The following is a 15,604-nucleotide window of genomic DNA, read 5'->3' on the forward strand; positions in this document are numbered from 1 at the left end:
CCAGCAGTGAGCACTTGCAGCCCAGAAAGCCAATCACATCCTGGGCTGCAGCAAGAGAAGCAGAGCCAGCAGGGCCAGGGAGGTGATTCTTCCCCTCTGCTCCACTCTGGTGAGACCTCACCTGGAGCACTGTGTCCAGTTCTGGAGCCTCTATTACAGGAAGGATCTGGAGGTGCTGGAAGGTGTCCACAGAAGGGCCACAAGGATGAACAGAGGGCTGGAGCTGCTCTCCTATCAGGACAGACTGAGGGAGTTGGAGCTGTTCAGTGTGGAGAAGAGAAGGCTCCAAGGAGACCTAATTGTGGCCTTCCAGTATCTGAAGTGGGCTACCAGAAAGCTGGGGAAGAGACTTTTGAGGGTATCAGGGAGTGATAGGACTTGGAGGAATGGAGCAAAAGTAGAACTGGTTAGATTGAGACTGGATGTTAGGAAGAAGTTGTTTCCATGAGGGTGGTGAGAGCCTGGCACAGGTTGCCCAGGGAGGTGGTGGAAGCCTCCTGCCTGGAGGTGTTTGCAGCCAGGCTGGATGTGGCTGTGAGCAACCTGCTGTAGTGTGAGGTGTCCCTGCCCATGGCAGGGGGGTTGGAACTGGCTGACCCTTGAGGTCCCTTCCAACCCTAACAATTCTATGACTCTATGATAATAGATTCCCAGGCTTGGGGAAGGGCTTTGCCTAACCTGGAATAACTTCTTCTATAGATTCCAGACAATGAAAGCCTGAACTGAAGCAATGCTCTTCACCTAAACATGTGAAACCTGAGTGCCTTTGCATATGCAAAGCTACAGCAGAAAACTAACAGCATTACCTGGGTTTATAGCCTTGGGAGCTATCTGTTCATCAGGGGGTTGTGTTAGTTTTTTGCCCAATGTCTGTCACTGGGTTTCAGTGCAGCCTCCATCAAGAAGGGACTCAAATGGCCCTTCTAGCCTTGGCAATTGAGGCTTGAGGGCAGACTGATGTCATAAGCAAAGACTAAAGACTACTGCCTGCACCTATCTGCATATAAAAATGAAACTAAGGGAGGCACAAAGCCTTTTTCTTTAAGAATCTTATTTTAACAGACTTTGAGTTCAAATTTTACTTAAGACCATCAACTCTGGCAGGACTAAGAACTAATGGAGGAAGACTCCTTAAAAAAAAAAGCCATTAAAGACTCTGCCAACTAGAAGTATGCTTTCCTTTTCAGCACAATCTAACTGCATCCAGAACCTGACCCCTCTAAGCTCAGTGGGTCTTGTACTGTTCCCTTTTCCCTGGTTATATAATCATGACAAAACCCAGTGTTTTAGAATGGAGCCCAGGAATTCAAGAAGTAAACCCCAGCAAGATGCAGATCCTAAGCAGCTCTCTTGGATATGCATGAGGAGAATCCACCCAACAGCATTTTTGAGAACACCAAGGATAAGAGCATTAACTCACAGATGAACAACAAAAGGACCTGGGCTGAAAATCCAGCACCACTGACTTTTAGAAGTGTGCTAAAGACTCAGTGTTCCTCTTGTGGCTCTGAGTTAATTATTTCATTCATCACAGCTTTATTGCAGAAGACCTTGCTCAAAGAACTATTCTACTTCATGTATCATTTCAGAGACTGCTCAAAATCCAAAGCTCTCAGAGCTCTACATAAATAAATACTGTCTACACCACCGTGCTCCAGCCACCTGCTGTGCAGCCTCATACTGTTCTGTGGCAAATTCACACTCATCTGGCAGAAAACCTTTCCCCTGCTAAAAGCAGTCCTTCCCAGGCTCATGTTGAAGTCTTTTGATGTCACTGAAAGTGAGGGATCCATTCCTGAGAAAAATGATACAGTCTGAAGAAAGCCAAATGAAATGAGCCAACAGAACAAGAGGACACAGTCTCCAGCTGTGCCAGGGGAAGTTTAGGCTGGAGGTGAGGAGAAAGTTCTTCACTGAGAGAGTCATTCACCACTGGAATGTGCTGCCCAGGGAGGTGGTGAAGTCACCATCCCTGGAGGTGTTGAAGAGGGGATTGGACGTGGCACTTGGTGCCATGGTCTAGTCATGAGGTCTGTGGTGACAGGTTGGACTTGATGATCTTTGAAGTCTCTTCCAACCTTGGTGATTCTGTGTGAATGTGAAAGTCCATTCTACTCCTGCTCTGGCAGGGGGGTTGAACCAGATGACCTTTCCAGGTCCCTTCCAGCCCCTGAAATGCTTCTCTGCTTCTATCTTTCCTTATTCCAACCACTCAGAATGGAATTCTTCTTCAAAGCAAGAAGAGTAACTACAGTTCCTTCATTTTCCCAAAGCAAGGGAACTAATCTATTTGGATGATATATTTTGCTTCTCTTCCTTTCAATCACACGCTGCCATATATATACACAAGGGCATCACTGCTGCTTCTGCAATGTATTTAGATAGCACACAGCACTTGTAAATCTACCAGGGGAAAGCTCTGATAGGGCAAATAAATCCCATTACCTGCTGCGTGCAGTTCTGCCAGAGAGGCTGGATTTCAGCTCCCAGATCATGACTCTGCCATCACTGACCAGGAGAGCTGCAGAGTTCTCATTCACTGGGCAGCAAACCATGCTGAAGGGCCGAACTGTTTTTGTTACCCTGATTGCATCGCACTGACTTCTTAGATCGTAAATCAGCTCCTGAACAGGCTCTGCATCTGCAACATCAACAGCCCACAGAAGACAAAGCATGAGAGTGGCAAGCACACAACATGATTAACACACAGAGGTAAAGCTGCAGCATCAGTGAGCTCTGTGGTTGAGTGAGCTCCTCACTTGAAATCCACTTGCTTGCTGTGTAACAACTAGGAAAAACGGTGAACAATATATACCCAGTAGTAAATTTGCAGACAGCACCAAGCTGGGAGCAGGAGCTGATCTGTTAGAAGGTAGGAGAGCTCTGCAGAGGGACCTTGCCAGGCTGGACAGATGGGCAGAGTCCAACAGGATGGCATTTAACAAGTCCAAGTGCTGGGTGCTGCACTTTGCTCACAACAACCCCAGGCAGCGCTACAGGCTGGGGTCAGAGTGGCAGAGAGCAGCCAGGCAGAAAGGGACCTGGGGGTAGTGGTTGACAGCAGCTGAACATGAGCCAGCAGTGTGCCCAGGTGGCCAAGAAGGCCAATGGCAACCTGGCCTGTATCAGGAATAGTGTGGCCAGCAGGAGCAGGGAAGTCATTGTGCCCTGGTTAGGCCACACCTTGAGTCCTGTGTCCAGTTCTGGGCCCCTCAGTTTAAGAAGAGCATTGAGACACAGTCTCAAGCTGTGCCAGCAGAAATTTAGGCTGGAGGTGAGGAGAAAGTTCTTCCCAGAAAGAGAGATTGGCCATTGGGATGAGCTGCCCAGGGAGGTGGTGGAGTCACCATCACTGGAGGTGTTCTAGAGGGGATTGGACACTGCACTTGGAGCCATGGTTTAGTTAGTCAGGATGTGTTGGGTGACAGCTTGGACTTGCTGATCTCTGAGGTCTTTTCCAACTTTATTGATTCTATGATAAAAGAGAGCAGATTCATCAACTTCCTGAACATGGGACTACTAAGCCATCTCACAATTAAAGTATTATTTAGTGATACAAAGATTTTCAGGATATTAATGTATCTTATTTTGCACTGAGTATCAGACAACTCACAAGCCATTTTGGGGCAAATGCACCATAAACTTCTATTTAATGGACAAGAAGGGGGGAAAAGAGCCACCAGCAGAAAGGGTGCAACTCACCATCCTCTGTGAGGCGTGATGGTTAATATTGGGGGTAAAGCATGAATCAAAATGTCCCAAAGGGCATTTCTGGACATTTCTGCCACAAAACAAACATACCTGGCTCTTCACTTGGAGTCCCAGTTATGCTGCAGTTAGATCTACGAACCCTCAGCGTGATACAACCGTTCTCATGCAGGCAAAACAAGCCGTCCCGCTGAAAACAGGGAATTACCTGGGGCACAGAGACACCACATTAGAGCAGAATAGAATTAACCAGGTTGCAAAAGACCTCAGAGATGGAGTGGAGTGTGGAGTGGAGTGGAATGGACCACACCACGTTGGAAAAGACCTTTGAGATCATCCAGTCCAACCTACCACCCAACACCATCTCATCAACTAAACCATGGCACCAAGCCCTCTTAAACACCTCCAGTGATGGTGACTCCACCACCTCCCCTGGCAGCACATCCCAATGGGCAATTCCTCTATCTGTGTAGAACTTCTTCCTAACCTCCAGCCTAAGCCTCCCCTGGCACAGCTTGAGACTGTGTCCTCTTGTTCTGGTGCTGGTTGCCTGGGAGAAGAGACCAACCCCCACCTGGCTACAACCTCCCTTCAGGGAGTTGGAGAGAGCAAGACGGTCTTCCCTGAGCCTCCTCTTCTGCAGGCTAAGCAACCCCAGCTCCCTCAGCCTCTCCTCACAGGGCTGTGCTCCAGACCCCTCCCCAGCTTTGTTGCCCTTCTCTGGACACCTTCCAGCATCTCAACATCTTTCCTAAACTGAGGAGCCCAGAACTGGACACAGGACTCAAGGTGTGGCCTAACCAGTGCTGAGCACAGGGCAGAATGACTTCCCTGCTCCTGCTGGCCACACTGTTCCTGGTGCAGGCCAGGATGCCATTGGCCTTCTTGGCCAGCTGGGCACACTGCTGGCTCATGTTCAGCCTACTATCAACCAGTACCCCCAGGTCAAGAAGACCTGGGACCAGACTCAGCTGCCTAATTAAGCAAAAGCAGATGATCAGAGAAGTAGCATTAACTTCTGTGAAAGCTGCTTAACCCCCAGAGAATGAAATGCACTTTCCCCACAGCACTGTTTCCACACTGGCATCTTGGGTAACACTGCAAACTGAACTGGCTTTGCTGCAGGCTTCAGAGAACTTGAGTTAAACAGTGCTTGGTTCTGAGGAGATTTGTCTCTCTGATGAGTTACATTCTTTTCATCCTCCAGAACTACTCAAAACACAACTATCAGTGGATCACAAATCACAGAACATCAGGGGCTGGAAGGGACCTTGGAAGATCATCCAGTCCAGAGCAGGGTCACCCAGAGCAGGTCACACAGGAACACATCCAGGCAGGTTCTGAATGTCTCCAGAGAAGGAGACTCCCCAGCCTCACTGGGCAGCCTGCTCCAGGGCTCCAGTACCCTCACAGTAAAAGAGTTTTTCCTCCTGTTCCCATGGGCCCTCCTCTGCTCCAGATTGCCCCCTTTGCCCCTTGTCTTGTCACTGGACATCCCTGAGCAGAGCCTGGCTTTGTCCTCCCAACACTGCCTTTCACATCTTTATCAACATGAATGAGGGCAGCCCTCAGGCTCCTCTGCTCCAAGCCCCAGCTCCCTCAGCCTGTCCTCAGCAGGGAGCTGTTCCACTGCCTGCAGCATCTTTGTGGCTCTGCTCTGGACTCTCTCAAGCAGTTCCCTGAGATCCTTCTTGAACTGAGTGGCCTAGAACTGGACACAAGATTCCAGATGTGGCCTCACCATGCACTCAGAGATGATCTCAGGAAACTATTGCAACGGCAGAGAGCAATCAAACTGTCATTACCTGTATGAAAGGCACACCTGTCCTTTCAATTGCAATGACACCCACAGTCTGGTTCACTTCCAAGTCAAGGATCAGGATTTCTCTGGGGTACAACAGCAGCATGTAGTTTCTTTTGGAAGGCAAAAATGACAGCTGGAGACAGTCGTTGAGTGTCACAGACTCAGCACTGAAAGACATCAGAAACAACCTTCAATCACACTGTGCCAACAATACCTCCTGCTGCAACGCACAGGACACATCTGCCTGCAGCTCCATCTTTTCCAGGCATTCCCTGCTTTGATCACTGGGCCACTGCAGAATTCCATGGAACTGCTACAAAGCACCACTGACCTTCACAAGCCACACGGTCTGTTGGCTTTTGTCTATGAAGACTGTGAATTTACCATGGTATGTGATCCATATGCAACAAGCCAGCTCCTGCACATCTCACACACAGAGCAACTCCATTATGAGCAGTGCAGTGGCTGCCATGACCTTTACTGCTGCTCATGGGAAATTACCCTTAAACATATTGCTGAGTGCCATTTTTGCATTATTAGGCACATGGCTTTACTTTGAAATGAACAGAACCAGTCTACCAAGACTACCACTCCCCAGACTCAAACGAAGAGGCAAAGGGCAGGACTCTCCATCATTTGCTTCACTGTTAACAGGAGACTGCCTTCAAGCTGAAGAGGTTCATTAGAAGGCACATGCCATCCACTGAACTGTGTTTAAGTCACTTGGAAGAAAATCCCCCTCACACTGTGCTCAGCTTTGAAAGCCTCTGAACTCATGTAAGGCATCACACCTTTTGTGGGGTTGCTTCTGTTTTTCATCTCCTCATGATTCCACACCCCCAACCCCCACAGGTGGCTTGTGCATCTCATTCCTTGCTTGAGGAGTATGAGTCACTTTTCCTCCTGCTCCTCCTTGCTGAGTCTCTCCAAACTCACAGAAACCCAGACAAATCACTGCTGCTACATTTGTTCTTCCCTTTTCCTCATTCCAGACTGGTCAGGATGGAAAAGAGGGGAGAAAAAATGATCTGCTGTTATTACAGGGCATACCAAAGGGCTGTGCTGTCTCAGCATTTGCAGAGGAGGTGTTCTGCCCAGTGCAGCACAAGTCAGGCAACACAGACCACAAAATGACAAGGTCTGTGCCCATCAACTTCACATAAAAGTCAGAGTTTCTTACATGGTTACCAGAGAAGGCATTAAGTCTTCTCAGATGTTTGCATTTTAAACACCTCATTAAAACACAGTCTAGATTTCATATCTGCTAGCTGATAATGGCCTGCTTAGCTTATTCTCAGATGCACTAGAGCTTTGAGAAGAATGTTTATTACTCAAATAGAAACTATGAGAGGGGGGGAAAAAAAGCAGAATTACATCACATAAGAAAGTGGCCTAAAGGATTTCCACCAACCACCAAAAAACCCCATTCAAAATGCAACAACTTTAGTTTCATAAGGTCAGAAAAGACACAAATAGGGTATGGATGAATCCTGATTTCACTATTCACTTAAAAACCCCACCTTCTGCTGCAGGGTTATGCACATCAGAACAACAGTTCTGCCCTTTATGCTTTTATCATAGCCCCTCTCATGCCACAACTGAAATTCATGATGTCAGCCCATTCCTGTCTTTTTTTTTCCCCCTAAGAAGATGTTTCTGAATTCACACCTGCATGAAAATCTCTTAGTGGAGGGAGAAGATGATGACATTAACTTCCAGAAGCATGCTGGGATGATGTGGCTGTTTTATGAACAGACCTGGATGAATGACTGTCAATATTATATTCCTAAATAACATCCTACTAATGGCTTCAAGCTAGAGAGGAGCAGATTTAGAGTGGGTATTAGGAACATGTTCTTTACCATGAGAGTAGTGGAAGAGTGGAATGGGTTGCCCAGGGAGATGGTTGGGGCTCCCATCCCTGGAGATATTCAAAGTGAGGCTCAACAGGGCTCTGGGCAGCCTGATCTAGTTGAGGATGTCCCTGCTGACTGCAGAGGGGGTTGGACTGGATGAGCTTTGGAGGTCCCTTCCAGCCCAGAGCATTCTATGATCTATCTGCCATTTTCTTTTTTCAACTCATTAACTTACAGGCTTTCTCCTAATTTTATATATATATCATATATAGAGGCATAGAAAAACACATTATCTGAGGAGAAATATTTGCAACCCACCTTGGCTTTTCATTACTGATTAAGATTTTGACTTTATCAAGGGCCTTTTTGGCCCCTGTAGCAGCAGCCAGCTTGTTGTGAGAAGGGCTGGAATGGGGACTAGAGATGTAAACTTTCTTCCCTGAGCTGGCAGGAGCTTTGGAAGGAGAGAAGTCAGAGATGAACACTATTCCTTCACTGGTGAGCACTGTAGCAAGAGAAACAAGTTTTAGTGCAGCAAAATACAACCTGCAGTTTGAATGCAGCATTCCATTTTTCTTGACATTTCAGCTCAGTAATATTGTATCAGGTAGAAAATCCATCAGCCTAGAAAGCCAGCACCTTCTACTTCAATGCAGCAGGTGGGCCATTACAGTTCATTCATAGCCACAAAATACAATTGCTTTAAGCCAACACTGAAAAACATAGTGTGGGAATTCCTGGCAGCAACCCCTTGGCTGTTCAGAACTTACTCTGCCTCATCAACTGCTTTCTCTAAGCTCCACAATGCAAACAATGCAAGGCTGCCCACACTCTGACCACTCTGTGTCACCATTTATTGTTCTCATGCAAAGGATGGTTGGATTTGATGATCTTAAAGGTCTCCTCCAACCTTAATGATCCTCTGATTCTATGGCTCAAAGAACAATTAACTCATTTATGTTGAAGAACAAAGGTTCAGCTAAGTGGCAAGATGTAGCTAAGGTTGCACTCAGTGTCTTTGTAGAACACTGAATGGCATGACAGATTGATACAAGCACAGAGCCTGGGAAGTGCACTGCCTCATTACAGACCAGGAGTGATGAAGCTAACCTGAAGAATACAACAGTGACTCTTCTTTCTCTAAGTTTCTTTCTGCTAAAGTGTGTACAGTTCTGCACTACATCCCCCTTGATGGCTGAACTGCTCCTGAAACTGCAGTTCATGCTGAGGTCCTTTCTGCTGGAAATCACATTTACTCTTCGTCTGTTCATCTCGCTGATTCCTCAGCACTGATCCTTTCACAGCCTCTAATGTCAGTTTAACAGGGCTCTCCACAGTGGCCTTCCTCCAGCTCCCTAGCTACACACTTTACAACTTCTGTAAAGCCTAAAACATTCCTTTTCAGATCTCTAACTTCTCTGCTTGTGCCTAGCTCATCTGTTCACACACACAGTGGCATCATACTATAGAAGATTCCACCCTGTCCCCTGTCTTGGTTTTGAGATGTCTTCTTGGCATTGATGACATTTTCCTGGTTGCTAGTCGGCTGAACATGAGTCAGCAGTGTGTCCAGGTGGCCAAAGGCATCCTGGATGGGATTAGAAACATGGTGGCCAGCAGGGACAGGGAGGGGATCATCCCCCTGTGCTCAGCACTAGTGAGGTCACACCTCAGGTGGTGTGCTCAGTTCTGGGCCCCTCACTCCAGGCAGGACACTGAGGTGCTGTGAGCATGTCCAGAGAAGAGGCTGGAGAAGGGCCTGGAGCACGTGGGCTGTGAGGAGGGGCTGAGGGAGCTGGGGGTGTTCAGTCTGGAGAAGAGGAGGCTGAGGGAAGACCTCGCTGCTCTCTACAACTATCTGAAGAGAGGTTGGAGTGAGGAGGGGACAGCCTCCTCTCCTTGATGACACATGACAGGACAAGAGGACATGGTTTCAAGCTGCACCAGGGGAAGTTCAGGCTGGGTATTAGGAAATACTTCTTCACTGAAAGGGTTGTCAAACATTGGAACAGGCTGCCCAGGGCAGTGGAGGAGTCAGCATCCCTGGAGGTGTTTAAGCAGCCTGTGGAGCTGGCACTTAGCCCTTCAGTGCTGGGTCAAGGCTTGGACTGGATGATCTCTGAGGTCTCTTCCAAGCAGATACACTCTGTGATTCTGCTCTCTCCAACCCATTACTTTTAGTCTCAATATTAACATTGCAGTTTTACATTTTTCCTGGCCACATATTCAAGTCACACTACCTTGCACAAATAGACTTACAAGCTAAGTGTGATGGATCAAAGGGGTCAAATGAAAAGGAGAGGATATTTTCAGCATAACTTTTCTTCCAGAGTTTGGTGCCCGTGTCTGCATTCCACAGCACAATATAGTTGGGGGGATGAACTGCAAGCAGCAGATCTCTAGAAGCATCTTGGTTCCACAACCACTGCATGTCTGTCAAAAGAAAGAAGGAACAGCAGTGAAATGAATTTTCAAACCATGTTTGCTCCATTTTAAAACTCTTCTTCTTCTGCAATACCTTCTCTTTAATGAAATGAAGAAGGACTTGTTTAGAACAAGATGCTTCTGTTTCACAGCTCTAAAAACTCAAGTTTCTCTTAGGGCCTGGATTTCTCTTTTCAACAAGCAGCAAGAAACTGGGTTACACCTGTCTAAACATATGCAGACAATTCACATTCCAGCTGAAGAAGTCAGATCTTTTCAGAGAGTGAATTCCTATCTGTAGAGTCCAAATGAAAGGAATATAAACCACTCCAATTAATATTCAGGATAACATCATGAACCATAACACCATCCCAAATGAATATTTGGTGTTAGTATTGGAGCTGCAAATAAATGTCTTCTCCACTTCAAACACTTCTTAAACACAGTCTTAAGTTCAAGAGTCAAAGGAAGCTGCCTGTAACACACAATCAAGAACACAAGTGCAGTGGTGAAATGCTAGGGGCAGTCTGAAGAGGTATGGCTGCCAATCATCATGGCTGGCCATCTTTGAAGGATTCAAGATAAATGGACTTCTGATTTCAGTCACTGAGACCAGAGAGACCTCAGCTACCTGAATGGAGCTATATTAGAGCCACCAAGTGCTCCCTGGGGCAGTGTTTTAGGCAACAGAATGGGTAAGGCAGGCAATGGATTAAGTGCCCCCAGTCTAGCCCCTACCACTCACTGCATGACCTGTTCATGTCCCGGCCTCTCTTCCTTCCTCAGTCACTCCCCTGTTTTATCAGCTCAGCTGCTAAGGGCTTCTCACTGGGTTTCAGAGGGAGGAAAGGCAATCTAGCCATGTGTGTCCTGATTAGTTACACTGTGTGTTAACAAAAGGTTAACTCCTCCTCAGATGAGTTTGGATCAAATAATGAGTGAATCCCTTTTCTCCTCTTTGAATCAGTGAGGCTCCAGCTGTTCTCTGCAAGAGCTTTGTAGGACAACACACAGAGAATCTGCAGATCACTCTGGTGCTCCATCTCTCTCTTTGCACCATTTTCTCCAGGCTTCCAAAAAGCCAGAGGCCTCAGAAACAGATGGAAAGCATAATAAAGCTGCTTTTGGTTTAGAGTTTATTGATGAACCAAATCAAGAGGACAGAACAGAAAATTGAATTCTGTTGCTTATTTTTCCCCCCAACCCAGAGAAGGAAGTTGGCAGATTGGAAAGCCTTCAGTGGGTCTGAAACCTGGAGAAATCCTACAATAGCATGGGCAAAACCATCCAACATGCAGTGAATTGGGGTAAATGAAAAGCAACTTATAACACACACATACAGAAAGAAATAAAACCAAGCAAATGAACTGCAGACAGTTGAATAAATTTGCAGTGCCACACCAGCAGACTTACAATATTCCACCTAGTTTCACAGGATAAATAAACCCAGAGCATTAACAGGACAGCCTAGGTGGGTTTCCACAGTAATGCAATTCCAAGTAAAAAACCCCAATTATAGACCAACATAAACTGTACCTAGAAATTCACTGAGATTGGTTCTCAGGGGGGGGGGAAAAGAAGGGAAAAAGAAATAGATCTCCAAATTTAACTTCAGAAATAATCTGTAAGCATATTGCTAGTGTGGACAACAGCAGTGAAAAACAACAGAAATGCAGAACATGCAGAGTTATCCCTCCCAGCTGGTTCTGAAAGAGCCAGCCCAAAGCTGGAAGCAGGCCACCAGCAGCAGGAGCTCAGGCGCTGGAAGCAGACCAGGCAGAGCAGTGCAGCCACGAAGCTAACCACACTCCAGTGCTTTAGCCAGCTCCAGCCACCAGGCAGAAAAGTGCCTACCACAAGTAAGCAGAACCAAGACACCAAGCTTCACTAATGCAGGAGAGTACTACTGCCTACTGCAAGCTGCACCAATGAAAGGAACACAAAAATGCTCCTGAGTGTGTGATGCAACATGGAATTAAATCCTGGATCTTTTGAGGCTTTTTTCCTAACCACTACCTCGACTTTTCCACTGATGAAGCAAAAGCTGCTAACTAATGAAAGGGAATATTTGCTGGATGACACTACTAATAGATAAGCACAAAAACAAAGGAAAAAGCCACTTAATTATTCCTTTCCAACATATTATCTTCATTGTGTTATACCTGGGCAGAGGCCACACCTTCCATTCTCTACCCCTCATCAGAACAATCAGGACAGCACTCACATCTAAGCCAGGCTTCCAGCCTCTAGCAGCACAAGCAAAAAGAAATCTTCACAAATAGAAAAGAAATATAATAGAACAGACCAGACCAGGTTGGAAAAGCTCTTCAAGATCATCAAGTCCAACCTATCACCCAGCTCTATCCAATCAACTAAACCATGGCACCAAGTGTCTCAGCCAGGCTCTTCTTAAACACTTCCAGGGATGGTGACTCCACCACCTCCCTGGGCAGCACATCCCAATGGCCAATCTCTCTTGCTGGGAAGAATTTCTTCCCAACATCCAGCCTAAACCTCCCCTGGCACAGCTTGAGACTGTGTCCTCTTGTTCTGGTGCTGGTTGCCTGGGAGAAGAGACCAACCCCCACCTGGCTACAACCTCCCTTCAGGGAGTTGAGACAGCAAGAAGGTCTCCCCTGAGCCTCCTCTTCTCCAGGCTAAGCAACCCCAGCTCCCTCAGCCTCTCCTCACAGGGCTGTGCTCCAGACCCCTCCCCAGCTTTGTTGCCCTTCTCTGGACACCTTCCAGCATCTCAACATCTTTCCTAACCTGAGGGGCCCAGAACTGGAGACAGGACTCAAGGTGTGGCCTAACCAGTGCTGAGCACAGGGCCTTTCTTCTTTTTGTTTTTTAATTTGCTTGGTTAGGGTTTCTGGCAGAGGCTTTTTGTTGTTGTTGTTATTTTTTGCCCCAAAGATTTGTGAAATCCCTGACTGCTATCAGGACTTTGTGGGAAATGGATAAAGTATCTTCAAACATCCAGCTGCCCAGAAACTGTTTGAAGAATTATTTTTTTGGGCTACACTGGCCATATTTGGGATATACTGGACACCAGGAAGAAATCAGTATGAAGGTGGTGGAAGACTGGAACAGGCTGTCCAAGGAGGTGTGGAAGCCACATCCCTGGAGACATTCAAGGTCAGGCTTGACAGGCCCCTGAGCAACTTGATCTAGTTGGGGATGTCCCTGCAGGTAGGGTTGGACTAGATGACCTTTACAGCTCCCTTCCAACCCAATGAATTATACATCTATTTCAGACCTTCCCAGCTGCACTGTGCTCCACCCACAGAACAGAAACAAAAGCAGCAAACACCAACACCAAATGATCTCACAAGAAAGCTAAACCCGGTTCTTTATACCGCCTCCAAACTTTCTCCTTCTCTTGACTGTTTGTTTTAATCCTTGCATTTCATGTTTACTGATATTACACTGGAAACCTAATTCAAAGGTGTGCTACTCAGTTCCAAGTCTTCATTCTGCTAGCTCCAACCCCATGTGAAACCTCCCTTACTTACAAGAGTCTTCTCTGCTAAGAGGTACACAGCCACTTCTCACATCTTAACATTGGTATGCAGACAAAAATCTCTTCACTCCTATGAATCAAGACAACTGCACAGATGCTCTCTAGTTATACTGCAAGTGTATATTACCATGCTAGTACATTCAATGATGAACTACCTAAATAACTGTCAAGGCATATATGCATAAGCAGAACTCCTAACTGCAGCTGGCATTCACATCCAGGTGCAATGCAAAGTGCACTACATCACCAATTCAAAAGCAGGAAGATGAGCTTGCTACTGTAAACATTATTTCAATCCATCACATTAATAACATCAGATTGGAACTCTTCATTAGAAGGTCCTAGAAAATATTACCAAAATTAATTAAATCTCACAGCACCTCTCTCTGGGAGCCAGGGAGCCTACAGAGACAAGGAGCAGAGAGAGAAGGGTAGTCATCTCAAGAGGAGAATTCAACGGCAGGGTGGAGTTTGCCACAGCTAGGCGATGGATTTGTGACCTCCACACAGAGAGCATGCTCTGTCATTACCTTGAATTGGCTTTGCATGTTCCTGTATCTCACAGCGAGCTGTCCCTGTGGCCACATCCCACACAATGATTTTCCCGGTAACATCAGCAGAAGCCAAGCGCAAGGCGTACGGAGAGCCCACGTTGTGATGGTAATTTTCTTTAGCCCATTTCACCTGAAGAGACAGGGCAAAAGTGGTCAGAGGAGGCAAACCCTTCACACCATACTACACATTTCCCAGGTGGATAAACAAATCATAATTAACTAAGCAGCACAGCAACAATTAACATTAATAGCATCTGTGTAAGCACACACTTCAGCTACCATCAGTTGTGCGGTGTAAGGTGTGTTGCCACCGTGCTGCACGATTGCATGCTCGGTATTTCCAGACCAAATCAATGGGCAACCCTTGCTCTTGAAGGTGACTACAACAATCCATAAACAGATGCAACTGTATACAATAAAACCTTACTCAAATATGCAGAAGAAAGTCAATGGCAATATTTGAGGTTCTGTCTGCATCTGCAAACTCAGACTCACCGATTCCCAAACAGCATGGAAGCTCTAAGTTTCCAATCCAACTTGCACATGCATCCTAACACACAGCATTTCCTAATCTGGTGAAAGTAAGTATATGGTGTACTGGGGAGGAAGGAAGGTTAGTCTTTCTTCCACACAGAATCACTTAGGTTGCAAAAGGCCTTTAAGATCATGCAGTCCAACTGCTAAAACATGTATGATGTCTCACATCAAGCTAGTCCTGACATGTGTTATCCTTCCCATCCTTTTCTGCATGCTGCCACTATTCATTTCCACATATCGCTTTCTGGTCTGGGATTTCAACTGCAAGGGCCTGCAAGCTAGCAATACTCATGAAAACTGGGTGTCTCGAAGTTTGAGACATTGGCTACAAGACTCTGTGGAGGTGAGGTGCCATGGTCTAGTTGAGGGGTCTGTTGGGACAGGTTGGACTTGATGATCCTTGGGGTCTCTTCCAACCTTGGTTATACTGTGATACTGATAAAGAGGTAAGTCTGACTCCTTCCTTATCTAGTCAACGGGGCTTTGTTTTGCCGTCTGCTTTAAAGGTGAACTTATGCCCCTAGGAGAGGCTGAAGACAGCAAAATAAAGAAACCTGAGTGCCAAGCTAGTGGGAATTTACCTATCACAAAAATGACACTTTAGGTAGCTGGCTGTGTTCTTTCACAGCTGACAGAGAAAGGGTGAGGCTAAACACACCGCTTACTGCAGATCCTGAAAGACACTGATAAAAACCCCACACAAAAAGGGTTGTCTTTTAGGCACCACTACCTCTACAACCTGAATTAGGTTTATCATAGCATTCAGAAGACTGCAGCCACTTTTGCACTGCCTGTCTCAGAGCTGTGACCAGGATGCATCTCAAATGTCTAGCCCAATAAATTATACATAGCAAAAAGCCTCTAAAGAGCTCCAGCTATAAACTCAAAGTGTCTTTCTACCAGAATAAGGAGGAATTCTTGGGAGCCTCTCCTCTCTCTGCAGTTTCAGCGATGCAATTCCTGCTTCCCTGCTGTTCAGGAGGAGACCTGCATGTTACTATCAAAAAAAGTAATTACAGAAACCTGCAAAGTTGTCAGTTCCTCAGTTAAATGTGTATTACTCTGCAGCAAATCCCAAGCCTGGAAAGTTTCATTTCCCAAGGGAGCAGCTGCCATGAAGTTAGGAACAACAAAAAGGAGACCTTTAATGCAGCCAGTCTCAACCAGAGCTCATGGTGCTCCCCAAGCCCTCTTTTCT

At 46.4% G+C, this 15,604-nt stretch overlaps 1 protein-coding gene across 1 annotated transcript in view; it reads right to left on the minus strand.

The window, feature by feature from the left end:
• The window catches only part of WDR11 (WD repeat domain 11), a 55,802-nt gene that overhangs the window by 35,527 nt on the left and 4,671 nt on the right, over nucleotides 1–15,604 (minus strand). Inside the window, exons 3-8 of the mRNA XM_054163532.1 lie at nucleotides 13,846–13,999; nucleotides 9,628–9,801; nucleotides 7,687–7,873; nucleotides 5,514–5,679; nucleotides 3,802–3,916; nucleotides 2,446–2,641 (exon numbers count right to left, since the gene is read on the minus strand). Of these exons, the coding sequence (XP_054019507.1) occupies nucleotides 2,446–2,641; nucleotides 3,802–3,916; nucleotides 5,514–5,679; nucleotides 7,687–7,873; nucleotides 9,628–9,801; nucleotides 13,846–13,999 (992 nt within the window). The remainder of the gene's footprint in view (nucleotides 1–2,445; nucleotides 2,642–3,801; nucleotides 3,917–5,513; nucleotides 5,680–7,686; nucleotides 7,874–9,627; nucleotides 9,802–13,845; nucleotides 14,000–15,604) is intronic.

The sequence above is a fragment of the Dryobates pubescens genome, chromosome 8, assembly GCF_014839835.1.
Source record: "Dryobates pubescens isolate bDryPub1 chromosome 8, bDryPub1.pri, whole genome shotgun sequence".
NCBI lineage: Eukaryota > Metazoa > Chordata > Aves > Piciformes > Picidae > Dryobates > Dryobates pubescens.